This window comes from Corella eumyota, chromosome 4, assembly GCF_963082875.1.
Source record: "Corella eumyota chromosome 4, kaCorEumy4.1, whole genome shotgun sequence".
Classification (NCBI taxonomy): Eukaryota; Metazoa; Chordata; class Ascidiacea; order Phlebobranchia; family Corellidae; genus Corella; species Corella eumyota.
In genome coordinates this window covers 7,201,444-7,218,201 of record NC_137493.1, presented here as the reverse complement: position 1 = coordinate 7,218,201, position 16,758 = coordinate 7,201,444, and the positions used below count along the sequence as shown (strand labels likewise).

Genomic DNA, 16,758 nt, shown 5'->3' with positions numbered 1-16,758 from the left:
AAGACCAGGTCAACTTTAAATTGTCGCTAGTTAAACTTGCAATTTTTTAGGAAGTGATCCGATAAAAGGGTTAGGTGGTATAGGATTTCGATTCATTTGAAATCGATATGTTGTTTTATATATGTATTGCATTTTTTGGTTTTGTATCCGCAAATACTGATTTAGGTAGGTTAGAAATTAGAAATTTATAAATGTTTTTTAACGCAATATTAGATAGCATTTTCTTTCATTTTTGTATAAAACTTAATATTTTTAAATAAACGTATTTTTATCGTATTTTTTAAATTAATTTTTTTTTTAAATTTATTGTTTATTTGTTTTTTTAACAAGTAAGTAATTCATATTGACATTATATAATTTATAAAAATCCATATAATTTATTTATTGCAAATTTTAATTTTTAGTTGACACCTTTTTTATATATTTATAGAAGCATGTGACTACAAGGAATATAACAATGCAATGATAAACCCTAGTTCTGATACTTTACCTTTTCGCATTGGTCGAATGATGATCGAGTATGAAGATGCGAAAGAAATATGTGATGAAGACGACTCGTGCAGGGTTAGTTATATAACTTAATAATAGTAAAAATAATTTAATTTCCAAGCAAAAAAACTAAAACTAGTAAGAAAAAATGATATTTTTAGAGAAAATATTTTAACCAATATTTAGTTATTGTATAAATATTCTAAATCTTTACTTTATGTTTTAGACATAAATTTCGTTTTAAAATAAAACTTAAGGTTTTAAATCTAAAGTAATGAAATCTCTTATATTCCATTTAATATTCCTTTTCATATAAACATTCAGGCTATAGCAACTGGTATACAAAACACAAAACTATTTGTCACAACATCAGACGAGAACGGGCTAATTTTCACCGAAGACGGAAATTGTACAGTTTGGTTAAAAATGTGCGAAAATGATCTGGATTATAAGTTGATGGCCGCGCCAGAAATGGATGGATATTTCGAACCTGTCATGCAAGGTGAAATGTTTATATTTATTTATTTTAAATTGAAATTGTTTATAGCTGCAAAAAATTGTTGTTTTTGTCATTTGCGTCACAATCTGTCTAAACAATGATTTTTACAAAATTGATTGGCTCGAGTGATGGATGGAAAAAAATATTTTTTTAATTTTGGGTTTAACTAAATCAAATTTTTCTTGTCTATAATAACATATAAAAGTTTGGATTTAAACCATTACCTTTTAATTTTTTGTTTCGTATTATTTAGGCTCTACCATTCCAATGATGACAATTCTGAAGAATATAGACCTAAAACAATCTTTTGCTGCTGACGTTTTTCCACAAAACGGTCTGATGCCATCCGGAACATATCATACCTCTGTTGCGACATCTGACGGTTATCGAATTACGCTCAAAGAGTTTCCTTTGCCCGACGAGTTGTATACAGAAGCAATGCTAGATAGTTGGTGCACTTATTCCCGCTGCACTATTTCACCAAGGACATATTACCACGTACTTTAGTGTACCATATAAATATAATTAGCACTGTACTATAATAAATAAATATGAAATATTTACTAGATATTGGGTTGTTAATATTGGAAAATTAATTCGTTATTACAATTTTCACAAGTTTTTTTTATCTTTTTAGCCTGTTACGTCAAACTTTTCGATAATCGGCCTAACCGACGAAACTGACTTGGGTCACGTGTTTCTTCTCGACCAATCGGACACGCCGTATAAACATCTGGAAGCTAGGGTTAACGGAGTAGCAGGGAAGGTTGCCGGAATTTATGGATTTCACGACGGAAGATTTGCGGTTCTAATATTTGTAAGTCATTCTGTTCGTTTTAATATTCATTTTTATTTGACTTATTTTGTAAAAGAACACGTGGTTTAATTATAGATGGATTCGCTGGATGAACGAGAACGAAAAATCTATCTTCAATTTTATAGAAGTGATTTTAGTGTGCAGTGGTCAACTTTTTTAAATTCAGCAATTGCTACCCCAGTAAGTACCTTTTAGTTTTTACCATTTAAAAAGTTAGTCCATAATAACAAAATAAATACATTTTTACGTACACTTCGTTTGCATACTTTTAAATCCTACTTCACTTTAAAAATAAAACTTTTTGGTTTTGCAGGACAGAAACGTCGGGGATTTTAGACTTTCGTACGGTGATGGTTTCTTTGCAGCTTACTTTAGTGTTTATGGGATCGACAACTTTGCAAATGCAACCAACGGCGAACAACTTAGTTTTGTTGATGATCGCGGAGTGCTTAGAACTACTTCGTTTCCGATTCCAAATCAGGAGTTTGTAAAATTCGGTAAACTTATTTAACTTACTTTTAACTTGTATAACTTTACAGAAAATGCAGCGTAAAGTCTTGGAAAATAGTTGTTAGAGCAATGGTATAATTGTAATGTGTACGTGTATAATATATATGTTTTTGCTATTTTGCCAATGGCGTAATAGACAGTTTTGCTATATAATAGATACATTTTTGCTATCTTAACTTAAGTAATATGTAATTAAATCTCAAATTACGCATCAGAATGTACAAATTTTGTAGGTGTATGTACATACATGTTAACATATGTATTATTATAGGAGATGCCTGGGGTTGTTCTCACTCGTTGGGCCAACTTGTTAACTATCATTCCATCGAGAAACAATTTATTACTGTCTGTACTGCTGATCTTTTTCCAAAGGGAATTTCTCTTGGAGATTCGTTAACTGGAACATTAATATACAAGTAAAATTAGACATTTGAGTTTGTGATAGAGTTGTTTAAAATAATCTATTCTACTTCAATGCTTTTTATTTTTTTTTAATACATTAGGCTTGGTTGTTTTTGCTTAAAACTTACCTCTTATAAGAAAGACCTAAAAAATCGACAATACATATTTTAGTCTATCACATGTACTAAATACATATATATGTTTAATAATTTAACAGATCAGATGGAAATGGTAGGGGATTTAGTACTGCTCAGCTGGGTCAACTGGCCGAAGGAACTTCTGGATACAAATTGGTCTTCAATGCACAAGAAGCGTAAGATTTTTTTAACAAAAACTTTAAATGTGTATACAAAGTGGAAATCACAAAATCAATATTTTTGAACATCTTTGTGCTGTTTAGTGAGTGTTGTGAAGGTCGTGGTATTGGTTTCACGACAATCTACAACGCTGAAGATCCCATCACGGGTCAGCAATCATTTGACCCCATCACATGGTTAACATCGACCAATGGGACAACAGAGAGAGATCCTTCTATTGCGAGGAATTTTTTAAGTAAGTTTATCACTAAAAAACATGATTTTTTTTTAATTAAAATTATATTGATGTTTACATTCTTATTTTAGCTGATGATTTGTACGCCGAAAGAGAAACGTTTTTAGTGGGTTGGTACAACAACGATGCAAATGAATATATTCTCGGAATTGCAAATACCTTTGGAAACTTTATTAGGGTAATTTACTATTATATAAATAAAAGTATAAAAAAGAAAAATAAAAAAAAATCTAATTTATATTAAATTTATTTGGTGTATAAAAAATATGTTAAATAATTTATTGGTATGTAAACAAATACACTTAATGGAATAAACTTTTTTATAGGACCCCGTTTCAACAAGTGATTACTCTTTCTCGAACGTCGAGGGTTCGATTACGTGCGAGGGTGATTGTGTAGTTTGGGGAAACAGGGATGATTCATTTAAAACACTTCCCGATGGTCAAGTGGGTTGGATTTACGCTCCTCCCCTTTCGTCCTCTATATGGATGTACAATGGTAAAAAAATCGATTTCTAAATTTTGTGTTATTTTTTTAATGTAAAAAAAGAAAACATCGAAATTCAAATACTAATAAAAAATAGAAGTTTAAATAATAACAGGTAATTTTTATTTTAAATTTTATGAATATTATTTTTAGTGGAATCTGGTGTCGAGGAGGCGACTGGTTGGAGTCTATGGAGTGGATGGTCTCAGTGCAGCCTTAGTTGTAATGGTGGGGTGGCCACTAGGATCCGCAACTGTTTATCAGAGGATTGCAAGGAAAAGGAAGATAGAGTTGAAACAATGGATTGTAACACTGATGAATGCACAAGTAAGTTAATTTTTTTATCCCTAATAAAACAACGATTAAATATAAATTATAAATTAAATATAGTTAGGACAGTGAGAACTTCGAAATTTATTACTTTTTAGTTGATTTGAAGACTAAGTTTTGGTAATACTAAAAACTCACGTCAAAGATACGTATTTGTCACTAACTATTCCAAAATTTAAGCAACCAATATTATAAAACACTCGCTCATTTAACCTTAAACTTAATGTCAATTTTCAAAATAAAATCTAAATTTTTATTTTCGTTTTAAAGTTCCTATTACTTGTGAATATGACATGAGCAGCGATGTGGAATTAAATGGAGATTTGTTTGTTAACGGACAACGTCAATTTGCCTTTACATTAGTTTCCGCTCAAGAAAAATGCACCCTATTTCGAGGTACCTTCATAGATGATAAGCAGGACATATATTTTATGAATTCCTTTACAAAATTCACATTTTTTTTGTTTTAGGTTTATGTGCCGGAATTTCTCGAACCATGTCACGTGGCTTCTTTTTTTACTTTCTAAAGACTTCAACAGAGTTGTTGCCGATGCCGCGAAGTCAGGCCTGGATCATGTCTTGCAAAGGTTTTTAACATGTCAACATTTATTAAATATTAAATTATAAATTGGTATTTTTCTTTAGCAATATTTTAAGAGTAATTAATTCTAAAGTACATAAAGACACTTGAATAAAGATTGCAACATTCCAATATTGTTACAAATACACAAATTTGAGTTATTAAACACCGAAAATCTTTATGTAATATATTTACCATTTTAAACAAAAGCACTTATTTAACTCTTTGTCGAATGCACGGACTCAAGTTTAGGATTATTATCCACAAAGCCACTTTTAGCGCGTAAAGGGTTAACTCCTTTTTTTATTCAAGAAACACCCGGTTGGGCTCCTTGGTCAACCTGGGTCTCGTGTTCGGTGACCTGTGACGGGGGGACACGAAGAAGATCGAGATTTTGTGACGGAGACGAGCCGGGGTCGAAAGTTTGCGAAGGATTGTTAGAGGACAGTGAGGATTGTAACACTGGAAAATGTCCAAGTTGGTCGGATTGGTCGTCGTGGTCAGAATGTTCGCAATCGTGTAACGAAGGTATATGTTGAGCTATTCATATGTGTTATATTTATAATAATTTGGCACGAAGATTTACACAACTAAGCAATACCTATGATGTTTTTTTGTTATATTACCTTGTATTTATAATCTGTTGGGAATATTTAAGCTAGCCTTAAACACCAAGCGCAGTGCAAAAAGGGTAATAACAGTGTCTCTTAAACACGGAAAATTTACCTATTTTGCCATCACGTTTTTATTAAATCTCTATTTTTATATCTCCTGGGTCTAATTGCATTAAATTTATTATCTTAAAGGTATTAGCGAACGAACAAGACAATGCACCGGTGATTACCCGGACGCGTGTAACACCTTGCCAGGCCCCTCGATCGAGACAGTAAATTGCTCTCTCGGAGTTTGTCCTCAGTGGAGTGAATGGTCGAGTTGGAGTGAATGTACTACTACATGTGAGGAAGGTTTACAGGTAAGGAATACTGGAAAATCTTCAAGGATACGATTATTTTAAAATCTTCGAGGATACAATTATTTTAAAAATTGGTCAAGTAGTTTTTGAGATATCGTAATTTGAAGGTAAATATTATAAATAGGGAAAATCCCTACGTTCGCGAGTCGTATAAAGCCTTAATTTGTTAGAATTTTTCAAATACAGCCTACCTAATTAAAAATACTTTAAAATTAAAAAATGTTTTATATAATATGGCTAAATATTGCTTTTTATGTTAAGTTTGTTTTCTGCCAAAAAATTTTTTAAAAAAGTACAACAAACGGGTCGTTGGGGCTTTCCCTATTTACAATATTTACCTTCAAATCCTGATATCTCAAAATCTACTTGACCAATTTTTAAAATAATGGTATCCTCGTGCAAGTTGAAAAAATTCCAACATAATTAAAAAAGAAACTCTACGACCAAACTATCTCTTTAAATGTAGTTCAATTGTAAAAAAAGAATAATTTATTTAAACCTACAAAAAAAGAAATAGAAGTTTTAAAAACTAGTTTTATTCATTTTTAAAATAGGAAAGGCTTAGAGTTTGCCAAGGTGAATTCCCTTGTCCTCCCTCCAAAAACGGCGTGGGAGGCACCGATTCAAGATTCTGTAATCAGGGTATATGCCCTTCTTGGGCGTTATGGGAGTCGTGGACACCTTGCAGAAGCACCTGCGGTGAATCAACCCGGTTTAGGGAGCGCGAATGCTTGGGAGATATTCCTCCAGGAGAACCCTGCCCCCTAGACGGTAATTCGAGTGAGACGGGTTTCTGCAACTTGGGGGAATGTTCCTTCTGGGGCGAATGGGGTTCTTGGGGTGGATGCTCGGCGTCGTGCGATAACGGTTTTAGGGAAAGGTCACGTGACTGTTTAGGGGACTTTCCGGTTGAGTTATGTGAAGCATTAGGAGGAGAAACTATAAATACAGGAGTAAGTGTAATTACTAATTAAACCTACGTAGAGAAATTATACTAAATTTTACCATTTACAATTTTTTGTTCTTTCTTCAGGATTGTAATTTAGGAGAATGTGCCAGATTGGATGAGTGGGTACCCTGGAGTGAATGTAGTGTCTCGTGTGGCGGGGGGACCCAGACTCGAACCAGAAACTGCTTGGGTGACTTCGAATGCTCCGAAGACGACCCGGTCTTCGTAAACGAACCTTGCAACCTTGGCGAATGTCAAAGTTGGGGGACATGGGGTACGTGGGGGCCTTGCTCAATCACGTGTGGGGAAGAAGGTAATCGAACCCGATCTCGGCCTTGTCTCGGAGACTTTCCTGATCTATGTGACGCTACTGGTTTCGAAGAAGTCGGCATTTGTGAAGGATTGTTAAGTTGCGCAAGATGGGAGGATTGGTCACAATGGGGAACTTGTTCGGAGACATGTGACATAGGGGTGTCCGTGAGAAGAAGAACATGCGGATCCGACTCCCTGGAAACTTGTAATTTAGGAGCAAACGACACCGATGCTTTAACTGACGAAAGCAGACAAGTAAATGTACGAAAATCTTAATCTCTATTTGTTTGAAAATTGTTATAAAATTTTTTTTAAATTTTATTTTTATGTTAGGTTGAAATAAACCGGGAAGAAGAATATGAACAGAACGAAATCCGAAACTGCACTTTTGGTCGCTGTTCCTATTGGCTAGAATGGTCCACGTGGTCGGATTGTTCAGCCACCTGTGACGAGGGCAACAGACAGCGTGATCGAGAATGCTTTGGGGACTTCCCTGAGCAATGCGAGGGAGATGTTTATGACGTAGAGTTGTGCACTAGAGGGCAATGTGGGGCATGGAGCGGGTGGTCGTCTTGGGGTCAATGTAGTCAGTCATGCGGTAAAAATTCAAATTAATTTAATTTTTTTTATAAATTCTAGTTCAAATTAATAAACCTTTATCAATTTTATTTGCAGCTGTTGGTCTGTGGACGAGGTCACGGAAGTGTTTAGGGGATTTTCCTGATACCTGCGTCGGCGAAACCATGGAAACCGAAACTTGTGACGTAGGCGATTGCGTGGCACAATGTAGCCCGTCACCATGCAACAACAATGGTGTTTGTCGCTACAACGAACAACTCACTCGACTTTATCATTGTGTCTGTGCACCTGGCTGGCAAGGAAAAAACTGTGATTATCGTGAGTGAAATTGCTTAAAACCTAAAAAGTTTATCTAAAATAAAATGTTAATCAAATTTTTTTTTAATATTAAACGTGAATTTGTTAAATTTGTGTTTACTAGGTGGGCCTGATATTTTCTGCGGCTCCGACAATATTTTGGTGTCTTTTGATCGCCGCGTGGTGTCAGACGAGGGCCTTCTGGACAACAATCCCGATTATGTCAGTTTAGCTGCGAGTGACTCGGTCGGTTGTAAATCGTTTTTTGATATTTATAACGGTACTGATTATTATGTGGTAGTTGTGCCAAGCCCTATGGATACATCGTGTGGCTCTTTATTAGAGGTAGATATGTTTTATTAATGGTGTTGTTAGTTTCTTTATGCTCGGTCTTTGGAAAATACCTGAACTGTGTTTTTGTCAACTTTTTCCGCCTAAAAAAATCATTTTAAAATCACAGTTGCACTTTAAATTATTTTTAATTATTTCATGAATCCTAATTTTAGATTACGCCCAGTGAACACAAAATCCGAAACCAAGTTCTATGGCAAGTTAGTGATGTCTGGGTTCGATCCACGGTAATTCTAATGGATTTTACTTGTGTTTATCAACGAAATTTGACAATTTCGTCAGATTCTTCTGAACAGGGAGGCCTATCTATCGAATCCTACCGGAGGTAACAACAGTTTATAAAAGTTAATTAAATAAATTTTAATTAAATAAAATTTAATTAAATAAAACATTTAGTTAAATAATTTTTTTAGAAATAAATTGGGCTTTAGTTTACTTTCTATTTATTGGGCTTTAGTTTACTTTTATGCTAAACATATAGGTAATAAGTTGTACTTATTTTAAAGCGAGGTAGTAATGCCAGTTTATTTATACTTGGTGAATATGTTTTGACTACTGTAAAATACAATACACTAACAAACACACGCTTAATTATCTTACAGAGAAGTGGAAGTTACGACATCTAGTGGTACGTTCGAGGTTGATATTACATTGTTTCGAAACTCAGGATACACCCGACCTATTGTCGTTGACCCCGGCCAAAATTCGCAGCTTGTAAGGTTGGCTGAAGGGGAAATCGTATATGTTGCTGTCGATTTAAGATCGAGGGATTTACTTCCGTCAGATGACGCTGTTCTTATCATGGACACGTGTTTCGTGACGTCATCTCAGAGCACCAGAGAACCGCTGCTTTACTTAATAGAACAAAGGTTCATATTTCTTATCCCTTTTTGATTTAATTCTTTTTTAATAAAAATCCGCTTTTAACATTTTAATACTCTATTTTTAAATTTACAAATTAGTTGTCCTGTCACTCCTTTTGTTGCAATTATATCAAACGGAGATTCAAGATCTGGAAGGTTTTCAGTTCGTGTGTTTGGATGGACAGAAAGAGACACTAGGGCTGAAAACGTGTTTATTCACTGTACGGTAAGTAAAGCGCATTAAATGGTTCCTAAAACTTAAGGTTTTTTGTTAGATATGTGACCATTACTATTAACATTTAGGTAAGCGTTTGCAACACAGACGAGACAGAGTGTCAACCAAATTGTGCTACAACAAGCTCAAGAAAACGAAGATCAACAAATAATTTACCCGACTCTCATTTTAGTCGGGAAACCTATTCGTCCCTGTTTCATACCATGCAGGTATTAACTAAAAACAGAGACCTTCTAAAGCACAAAATACTACATGTTGTTTTACTTTTTACAATCTGCTATTTTTTTGTGTTACTATGTATTTTTTTGAACTACAGCACTGTATACTTTTTGTAGAAAACAGACGACGATACTAGGTCACGTCAGGCTGTCGGACTTAGTCGAAATGGGCATCCCTATACAGCTGTTGTTAAAGTTGTACCACCCAACCTGAATGGAACTGAAAAAGTCAACTTGAAAGCAAACAAAAAACACAAGTTTGATACTGAGAAAATGGTGTCAGTTGGGCCTTTTGAAATCGTATTATTTCTTGATGCAAGTAAGTAGTTCACTTTTGATATTAGCAATAGGTTTGACTTTATTAAATCTTACCTATTTGCTTTCTAGACAAACGGAATAAACGAGATGTTGCTGAGAGTTTGGTACTGAAACATGAAGAGAGTTCGGTAAATCTGCCAATTCTGCTTGGAATGGCCTATGTTTTTACAATACTAGTAGTAATTTCAATTCTATACAGAAAAAGAAGCACATTTTAAAAAATTAGTTGTGTTTTTTTGTGTTGGAAAATCTTGTACATAAGTTGCGTCGTTTATAATTTTATAAAAGTTCTTAGAAAAAATGTTATGTAATTCAGGCCTTAAAATTTTAGTTTAAAATTTTTTTGTGATACCTAAATGAAATAAATATGTCAAATTAAGCTATTTTTAGTTAGTGTTTTTAGAATTTTGTTGACTTTTTTCTTGTGAAAATAAAATTTTATTATAAGATATTTCTGTTATTTTTTTTATTTGGCAACACTGCACAAAATACACACGTGTTTCGTGTTTTGTTTCTTATCTCGATTTTCTAAAACCACACCAACAGTAGTATGACATTTTTAACTAAGTTAAGATGTATTTTAATTACTCTATTCGTTTTGATGTCCTTTATAAAACAATAACACATAAACGTGTTAGTTCTTTAGTCAGTTGTTAAGTTTCTGTGACTAAAACTGCTAAACTATTAAAAGTCAGTTAGTCCAGTTTGCTTGTCTGCTTTTTTATGTCTGTCAGTCAGTCTGTCAAAACTGTTACAAAAAATTATATTCTACATTGATTAATAATAATTACCAAAAGAAAAAATCAAATGCCATACTTTTTGTGCAAGTACCTCAAAAATTAAAATCATGTTTTTATTTTAGCAATATATTTTTAACAATCAGAAAAATATTTAATTATCATGGAAAATATGGAAGAGGGAGAAACTGGAAGTTCTGTTCTCGTACAATTAAAAAGCGATAACGGGGAAACAACTGGACCACCACTTGATGTCCCACTGTCATTAAACACAAAACAGCTACAACTTCTGTGTAACTCACTGTTAGAAAACGTAAGATCTGAAGATATTTAAATAATTCTGTCATGCTGTACAAAAATTTAAAATGTATAAAGTTTTAATAATATTTTAAAATATGATTAACTTATAGGAGGAAGAAACACCTTATGCATTTTTTGTCAACGATGAAGAAATATTAACAGATCTAAAAACGATTGTGGAAAAAGGAAAAATATCATTTGAGGGATGTTTAAATATTATATACCAACCTCAAGCCGTGTTCAAGGTAAGAAGATTATAACTTTTTTAATATATTTTTCAATTTTTAAAATTTTTAACTAATACATTTAAGTTTTTTTCTAAATGTGTCTTTAAAATTTTTCCAAAAATTTGTTTGATCCATAATTTAGTATATAAATTTTTCCTTTTTTTACTGTTTTAAATTAAAAAAATACATGTTGTAAACAGGTAAGAGCAGTAACTAGATGTACCTCCTCCATAGAAGGTCATGCAGAAGCCGTTCTGTCTGCTGTGTTTAGTCCAAATGCAAAGTAAGAAAATAAATTATATATACAGCAACCAAATGAATTTTACAAGCATTATTTTAATTGTCAGAATATATCAAATAGCAGTTTTGGTTATATTTTACACCAAAAAAAAGTGTGTTATACAAAGATATATAAAGCTCTTATATATATATATAGATTTTTTGTTGGATAAAATATTTTCTTTCATATCATTTATTTTATATATAGTATTTGACTTTGTTTAGATATTTAGCTAGTGGCTCTGGTGACACAACTGTGAGATTCTGGGACCTCAGCACAGAAACCCCACATTATACATGTAAGGCTCACAAACACTGGGTTTTATCAATTGCTTGGTCAGCAGATGGAAAAAAATTAGCATCTGGATGCAAGAATGGACAGGTCAACTTATTGTTCAATTTTTTATGTTTTTACCCATGTTTTCGTTAGAAATCAACAATTTTTTGTTTGTTATTAAAGGTATGTATATGGGATCCAAAGTCAGGAAAACAAATAGGAAAAACAATGTTTGGCCACAAGCAATGGATAACTTGCCTGTGTTGGAAACCTTTACATTTAGATGGGGAATGTAGACAACTTGCTAGCTCATCCAAGGTACATTAAATATAATACTGCTCTAATAAAGGAAACCGTACAAAACTTAAATTAGACTGGTCTATTTTTGCACAAAATTGCTTTGTTAAATTTTTGTAATTATATTTTAACATTATTTTTTGCTCAATTTTTAGGACTCCACAATTCGGATTTGGGATGTGGTGATTGGTCAAAGTTTAATTATTCTTTCGAGTCATCTTCAGAGTATAACATGTATAAGATGGTCGGGTGAGGATTTAATATACAGCGCTTCACAGGATCGAACTATAAAAGTTTGGAGACCAAAAGATGTAAGAATTTTTTAATATTAAAACACGTTTCAAAGCCTTTTCTGAAATTGTGTAGTAGTGAGAACACTTGACTTAACAACATAAAGTCTCAAGTTTGATCCCCATATAATAGTACTTTGTAAAAGCTCATATAATAGTACTTTGTAAAAGCAGCCTCTTCATGTTGACAAAAAATTTATGTAAAATAAACAAAACTAATATTTGTATAAAATTTAAATCATTTTCAAGGGTGTTCTGTGCAGAACTCTTCAAGGCCATGGTCACTGGGTAAATGTATTGGCTTTAAGTACAGATTATGTTATGAGGACTGGGGCCTTTGAACCTGCAGAAGCAACTCTTGTTGCTAAAGATCTCAATATGTCTCCATCTTCGTTACAACAGAAAGCTCAGGATCGATATAAAGCTGTTTTGGTAAATTAAGTTAAATATTGAACCTATTACAAAAACGTTAATTTAACAATACCTATACTAATGTTATTGTCTTGTGGTTACTTTTGTGCTTTCAGCAGTTACAAAACAGATTTATTAATGTTGCATCAAAGAGTAGCAATGGTTGTGATATAAAAAAAAATGTAATTTAGGGGAATTCTAATGAACGAATGGTATCAGGATCTGATGATTTTACTTTGTTTCTTTGGAATCCTTCAGAAGAGAAAAGGCCATTGGCTAGAATGACTGGTCATCAGGTACAGCCATGTTGTTTCTTTTAGCGATAGTTAAAGACATAATGCCACGCAATAACAATTTTTCACCCTAACCCAGGCTCTTGTAAACGATGTTCGATTTTCACCTGATACCAGATTAATAGCTTCTGCGTCGTTCGACAAATCAATTAAGCTGTGGGATGGAAAATCTGGAAAGTAATTACTTGGGCATAAATACTTATATTAAACAAAAAAGCCTTTTATTTTAAAATTTTAAACTATATGTAAAATAAACATTTAGGTTTCTGGCATCATTACGTGGTCACGTTAGCTCGGTATACCAACTTGCCTGGTCTGCTGATAGTCGCTTGTTTGTAAGTGGAAGTGGGGACAGTACTTTAAAGGTAAAAATAAACTCCAATACCAAAGCTATTTATTTTTTATTGTTTGTTACGTTGTATTACTACATTCAATGTTGGTTTAGGTATGGGACGCCCACAAACGAAAACTGCTGTTGGATTTACCAGGTCATGCTGACGAAGTTTATGCGGTTGATTGGAGCACAGATGGACAACGAGTTGTGAGTGGGGGAAAAGACAGAGTATTAAAATTGTAAGTATAACAACTTTCTTTGAGGGGTTTTTACTAATTGTACTTGAGTTACTCATATAATTTATGAAATTTAAATTTATCATATTTCTATCAATATTATAGATGGAGAAAATGAAGGCATTTTGGGTGTTTAAAAATAACTACATTATCGGTGACTTCGTGCCAAGGAAAAAACTGGATGAGGAAAGACAACAATATTTTTTTAAAATGGACTTTTATAATTCCCCTAAATCAAAAACACTACATATTCTAATTTATTTATGTAAAAATACATTGTGTAATTGTTTTTTTTGCTATTTATCATCTAGTACACATATATGGCAGTGCCTTGGCCCTCGACTTTTGTTAAAAAAAAACTGCTAAATGTTACGGGTTCAGGTGTAGAAGGTGTATAAAAACCTTTTAATTTATTTGTAAACGTCGTCCACAAGGGCACTTTAACCCTTGAGAATAATGTGTTATGATTACTTAGTAAAAAAAGCAAGGTTGATATACTAAGTAATAAAATGTACGTCGAACATTCTCAAAATTTGCAGTTTTAAGAATAATGCATTTATTTTGCAACTTAAGCAAAGGTACAGTGATAAGTACAAGTTGCTATGACAATATGTAAAAACAATAAAGCTTGCTGGTACGAAAAATAAATTGGTATTAAGCAAATTGTTAACATAAAATATCGTTTTACTTACACATAGTTCACGACTGCGCAAAAATAATAATTTAAAGTACTTCTACATGAGCACTATTAATGAATTGAAAAAAAGAAAAACAAATTTATAGAAAATTAAACCTAATAAGAAACGCACACTTGGTGTCCTTCCAGATCACCTCTCCACGAGTCCCACACTTTGTAAAGTTTGCTGACGACATTAACGTTCTCCCAAATGTAGTAAACGTCGCCCCACAAATGTTGTGCCAACGTGTTATGGGAATTAAAAAAATTGAAATAAAAAGAAAACTCAGATCTTATGGCATTTGGTGCCGGCTAAAAAAAATATTTTAAATCTTGCTGGTTTATTTTTTTAGTGTTGTTACGTTGTTTAACTTAAAACAGCTATACTAAACAGCTGTACTTAAAAATATCGGTTAGACATTGGATTAAAACAAACAAAATGTATGCTGGCCTAAAATAATAATACTCAGTTGATAATAAACAAAACGTTAATTGTGGGTTTTTTCCTGGTTATAAGCTAGATCATATTACGGTTCCTGTGTATTTGTGTTATGTTACAAATTATACTTACTATTATATTAACATCACCATCGCCTAATTTTCTTCTCATAAAACCAGTTATCCAAACATCGTCCAAGTATAGGTACTCTGTCCTTCTTGATATTGCAAACATATCGACAACCATTTCAACCGGTAAAGTATACAGACCACCGCGGCAATACTCGGGCCACGAATTGCCCGAATATTGATCGTTCGAAATGTACCATTTACTATCTATATTTCGATTTGGTACATCACGTGACTGATAATTGTACACGCAAACTAAAGGCATTTTCGTTGGACAGTGCGGCTCACTGTCAAGTGCTGGTTGTATCAGAGAATTTAAAAATGTAATAAGGTTGGGAACTTGAACTACAACGTCGTCGTCTAATGAAGAATACAGCCAACTCGCTGGAATGTTTTCAGAAACCCACTGCATTCCGGCCAAAACTTTTTCCGGAACGGTTCTAAAAACGTTTTATTTTATGAGCATAATGTTTTAAAAGTAAACATCTGCTGCTGCTGACTGCTTTAAATAAACGCGGCATGCTACAAAACCTATATTGATTCAGAGACTATAAATTATTTACAAGTACGCTCAATGCTGTAGAAATATAGTTCGTAAAACATTTATAGTATAATAAATTGTTCTACATACTTTGCCGAATCCACCATGTTAAACTGCAAAATATCGCCATGCGATTCACTTTCTTTAATTATCAAATTTTGCAGTGTTTCGTTGCTGGTTAAGCCGACCACATAGATCACTTCCAGGCGTACGTTCTCAAAAACTTTAACTGAAGCCCAGGTCTCGCGAATTGCTTTACGTCTTTCAATATTAAACGCCGAGCTTTTGACGACGCAAATCATAGACCACTTTATTTGATCTGCAACGGCAATATAATGATTTAAAACATTTAAAGTGGGCTTTCAAAATATAATTACTTGTTTTGTTTCTACTTACCTGGATTGACATTACAGTGTTCAATTTTGTGAAACTTCGTGTGGAATTTTGGCGTAATTGGAAACTGGGCTTTTTCTCTCTCCTGGTTCATTGTGGATATTAACTTTCCGCCTCCTTCAACCCAGTCGCTTGACTCTATAAATACCCACAAGCTTTTATACATGCAGACAAACACAACGCTATAGTATTCTATAGAGGCCAACTGGTGATTCATACTCCTTAGTATGTACATAAGTAATAGCATGCATTTAAAAAAAATAACTAAACTGCAAATACCTTTTTGGGTGCCTTTAATTTCATTACACACTGACCTTGATCTATGTAAAAACATACAATTAGTTACATGCGCTAAACACCTAATCTTACACAAAGTGTATGTGCTAACTTAAACAACACCAATTTTTAACTTTATTATACCAGTACCTGTTAATATCAACGTCATTGTTGTAAGAAGTTACATGCAGCAAAAGAAGAAATGATATTGTTATAAACGATAAAGTAACAGCACTTGAACGAACTCGAATAAGATACCGACCCAATTTGATAGTTTTTAACATGATAATTTCTAAACTTTACCAAATCCTACAAAATACTAAAAATGCTTTAATAAAATGGATTACTTAACTGCCTTAACGCTTGCCTGTTTTCGAAAGAACGTTGGTACTTTTAAGTATATGCGAATACCCGCAGGCGAATGTGCCTTTAAATTAGTGAACTGCCTACGCTATCGAATATATTATTGTACCGTTTAAGCCTCTGGTGTAAATGTTATTTATTAAAAAAGCAACAAAAGCAGTAAAGTACTTCCTGTAACAAAACTTACCGAACAAATTTTGCTTGTGCAAGTTTTTAACTCATTCTATTCTGAACTGGCGTATGCAGTAAGGCATTTCAAAATGTCTTATCTCAATTTCTAACAGTTAAGTCAGCCTACTGAAAAATATATAAACATTAGCCAATCATGCTTGACGACCTATCGATTTTTTGTTTTCTCTAGTGTATTATTTTTTTAAAGATAGTAAATTTTACAGAACAAAACGCATTGCCAATATATTTATTTATAACAGTGTAATACTTTACTACTGGTGACCGGTGTGAAGTTAGACACCAGTTTCTAGCTCATTATTCACCATTTAA

At 33.1% G+C, this 16,758-nt stretch overlaps 3 protein-coding genes across 3 annotated transcripts; 2 read left to right on the top strand and 1 right to left on the bottom strand.

The window, feature by feature from the left end:
• Positions 1 to 107: 107 nt before the first annotated feature.
• LOC145750717 (uncharacterized) lies at positions 108 to 9,986 on the top strand. The gene is made up of 29 exons (XM_082566802.1): positions 108 to 165; positions 431 to 564; positions 814 to 991; positions 1,242 to 1,486; positions 1,626 to 1,805; positions 1,881 to 1,985; positions 2,119 to 2,302; positions 2,587 to 2,731; positions 2,935 to 3,030; positions 3,118 to 3,269; positions 3,341 to 3,447; positions 3,596 to 3,767; positions 3,909 to 4,082; positions 4,356 to 4,481; positions 4,556 to 4,672; positions 4,978 to 5,193; positions 5,472 to 5,638; positions 6,193 to 6,591; positions 6,672 to 7,154; positions 7,233 to 7,497; positions 7,575 to 7,796; positions 7,900 to 8,120; positions 8,282 to 8,451; positions 8,729 to 8,995; positions 9,089 to 9,215; positions 9,293 to 9,433; positions 9,560 to 9,761; positions 9,830 to 9,888; positions 9,960 to 9,986. Exons 1-29 carry the CDS (start codon positions 108 to 110, stop codon positions 9,984 to 9,986), a joined length of 5,139 nt encoding a protein of 1,712 aa, XP_082422928.1.
• A 650-nt stretch (positions 9,987 to 10,636) lies between these two features.
• Positions 10,637 to 14,013, top strand: LOC145749419 (notchless protein homolog 1-like). The gene is made up of 12 exons (XM_082565180.1): positions 10,637 to 10,810; positions 10,908 to 11,042; positions 11,225 to 11,307; positions 11,529 to 11,685; positions 11,764 to 11,898; positions 12,033 to 12,188; positions 12,417 to 12,599; positions 12,770 to 12,874; positions 12,951 to 13,048; positions 13,134 to 13,236; positions 13,317 to 13,444; positions 13,547 to 14,013. Exons 1-12 carry the CDS (start codon positions 10,661 to 10,663, stop codon positions 13,557 to 13,559), a joined length of 1,446 nt encoding a protein of 481 aa, XP_082421306.1. The 5' UTR covers positions 10,637 to 10,660; the 3' UTR covers positions 13,560 to 14,013.
• LOC145749420 (beta-1,3-galactosyltransferase 1-like) lies at positions 13,893 to 16,311 on the bottom strand. Its single transcript, XM_082565182.1, has 6 exons — positions 16,045 to 16,311; positions 15,898 to 15,938; positions 15,622 to 15,756; positions 15,316 to 15,544; positions 14,689 to 15,124; positions 13,893 to 14,429 (listed from the first exon to the last, which is right to left on the bottom strand). Exons 1-6 carry the CDS (start codon positions 16,176 to 16,178, stop codon positions 14,235 to 14,237), a joined length of 1,170 nt encoding a protein of 389 aa, XP_082421308.1. The 5' UTR covers positions 16,179 to 16,311; the 3' UTR covers positions 13,893 to 14,234.
• Between the last annotated feature and the right edge of the window lie 447 nt (positions 16,312 to 16,758).

Coding starts and splice junctions, on each gene's coding strand:
- LOC145750717 (XM_082566802.1), top strand. CDS start 108: ATGTTGTTTTATATATGTATTGCATTTTTTGGTTTTGTATCCGCAAAT. Junction 5,194..5,471: donor TTCGCAATCGTGTAACGAAG/GTATATGTTGAG, acceptor ATTATCTTAAAG/GTATTAGCGAACGAACAAGA. Junction 8,996..9,088: donor CTTTACTTAATAGAACAAAG/GTTCATATTTCT, acceptor TTTACAAATTAG/TTGTCCTGTCACTCCTTTTG.
- LOC145749419 (XM_082565180.1), top strand. CDS start 10,661: ATGGAAAATATGGAAGAGGGAGAAACTGGAAGTTCTGTTCTCGTACAA. Junction 12,875..12,950: donor CTAGAATGACTGGTCATCAG/GTACAGCCATGT, acceptor ACCCTAACCCAG/GCTCTTGTAAACGATGTTCG. Junction 13,237..13,316: donor GTGGGGACAGTACTTTAAAG/GTAAAAATAAAC, acceptor ATGTTGGTTTAG/GTATGGGACGCCCACAAACG.
- LOC145749420 (XM_082565182.1), bottom strand. CDS start 16,178: ATGTTAAAAACTATCAAATTGGGTCGGTATCTTATTCGAGTTCGTTCA. Junction 15,939..16,044: donor AATGACGTTGATATTAACAG/GTACTGGTATAA, acceptor GTTTTTACATAG/ATCAAGGTCAGTGTGTAATG. Junction 15,125..15,315: donor AACATGGTGGATTCGGCAAA/GTATGTAGAACA, acceptor AAACGTTTTTAG/AACCGTTCCGGAAAAAGTTT.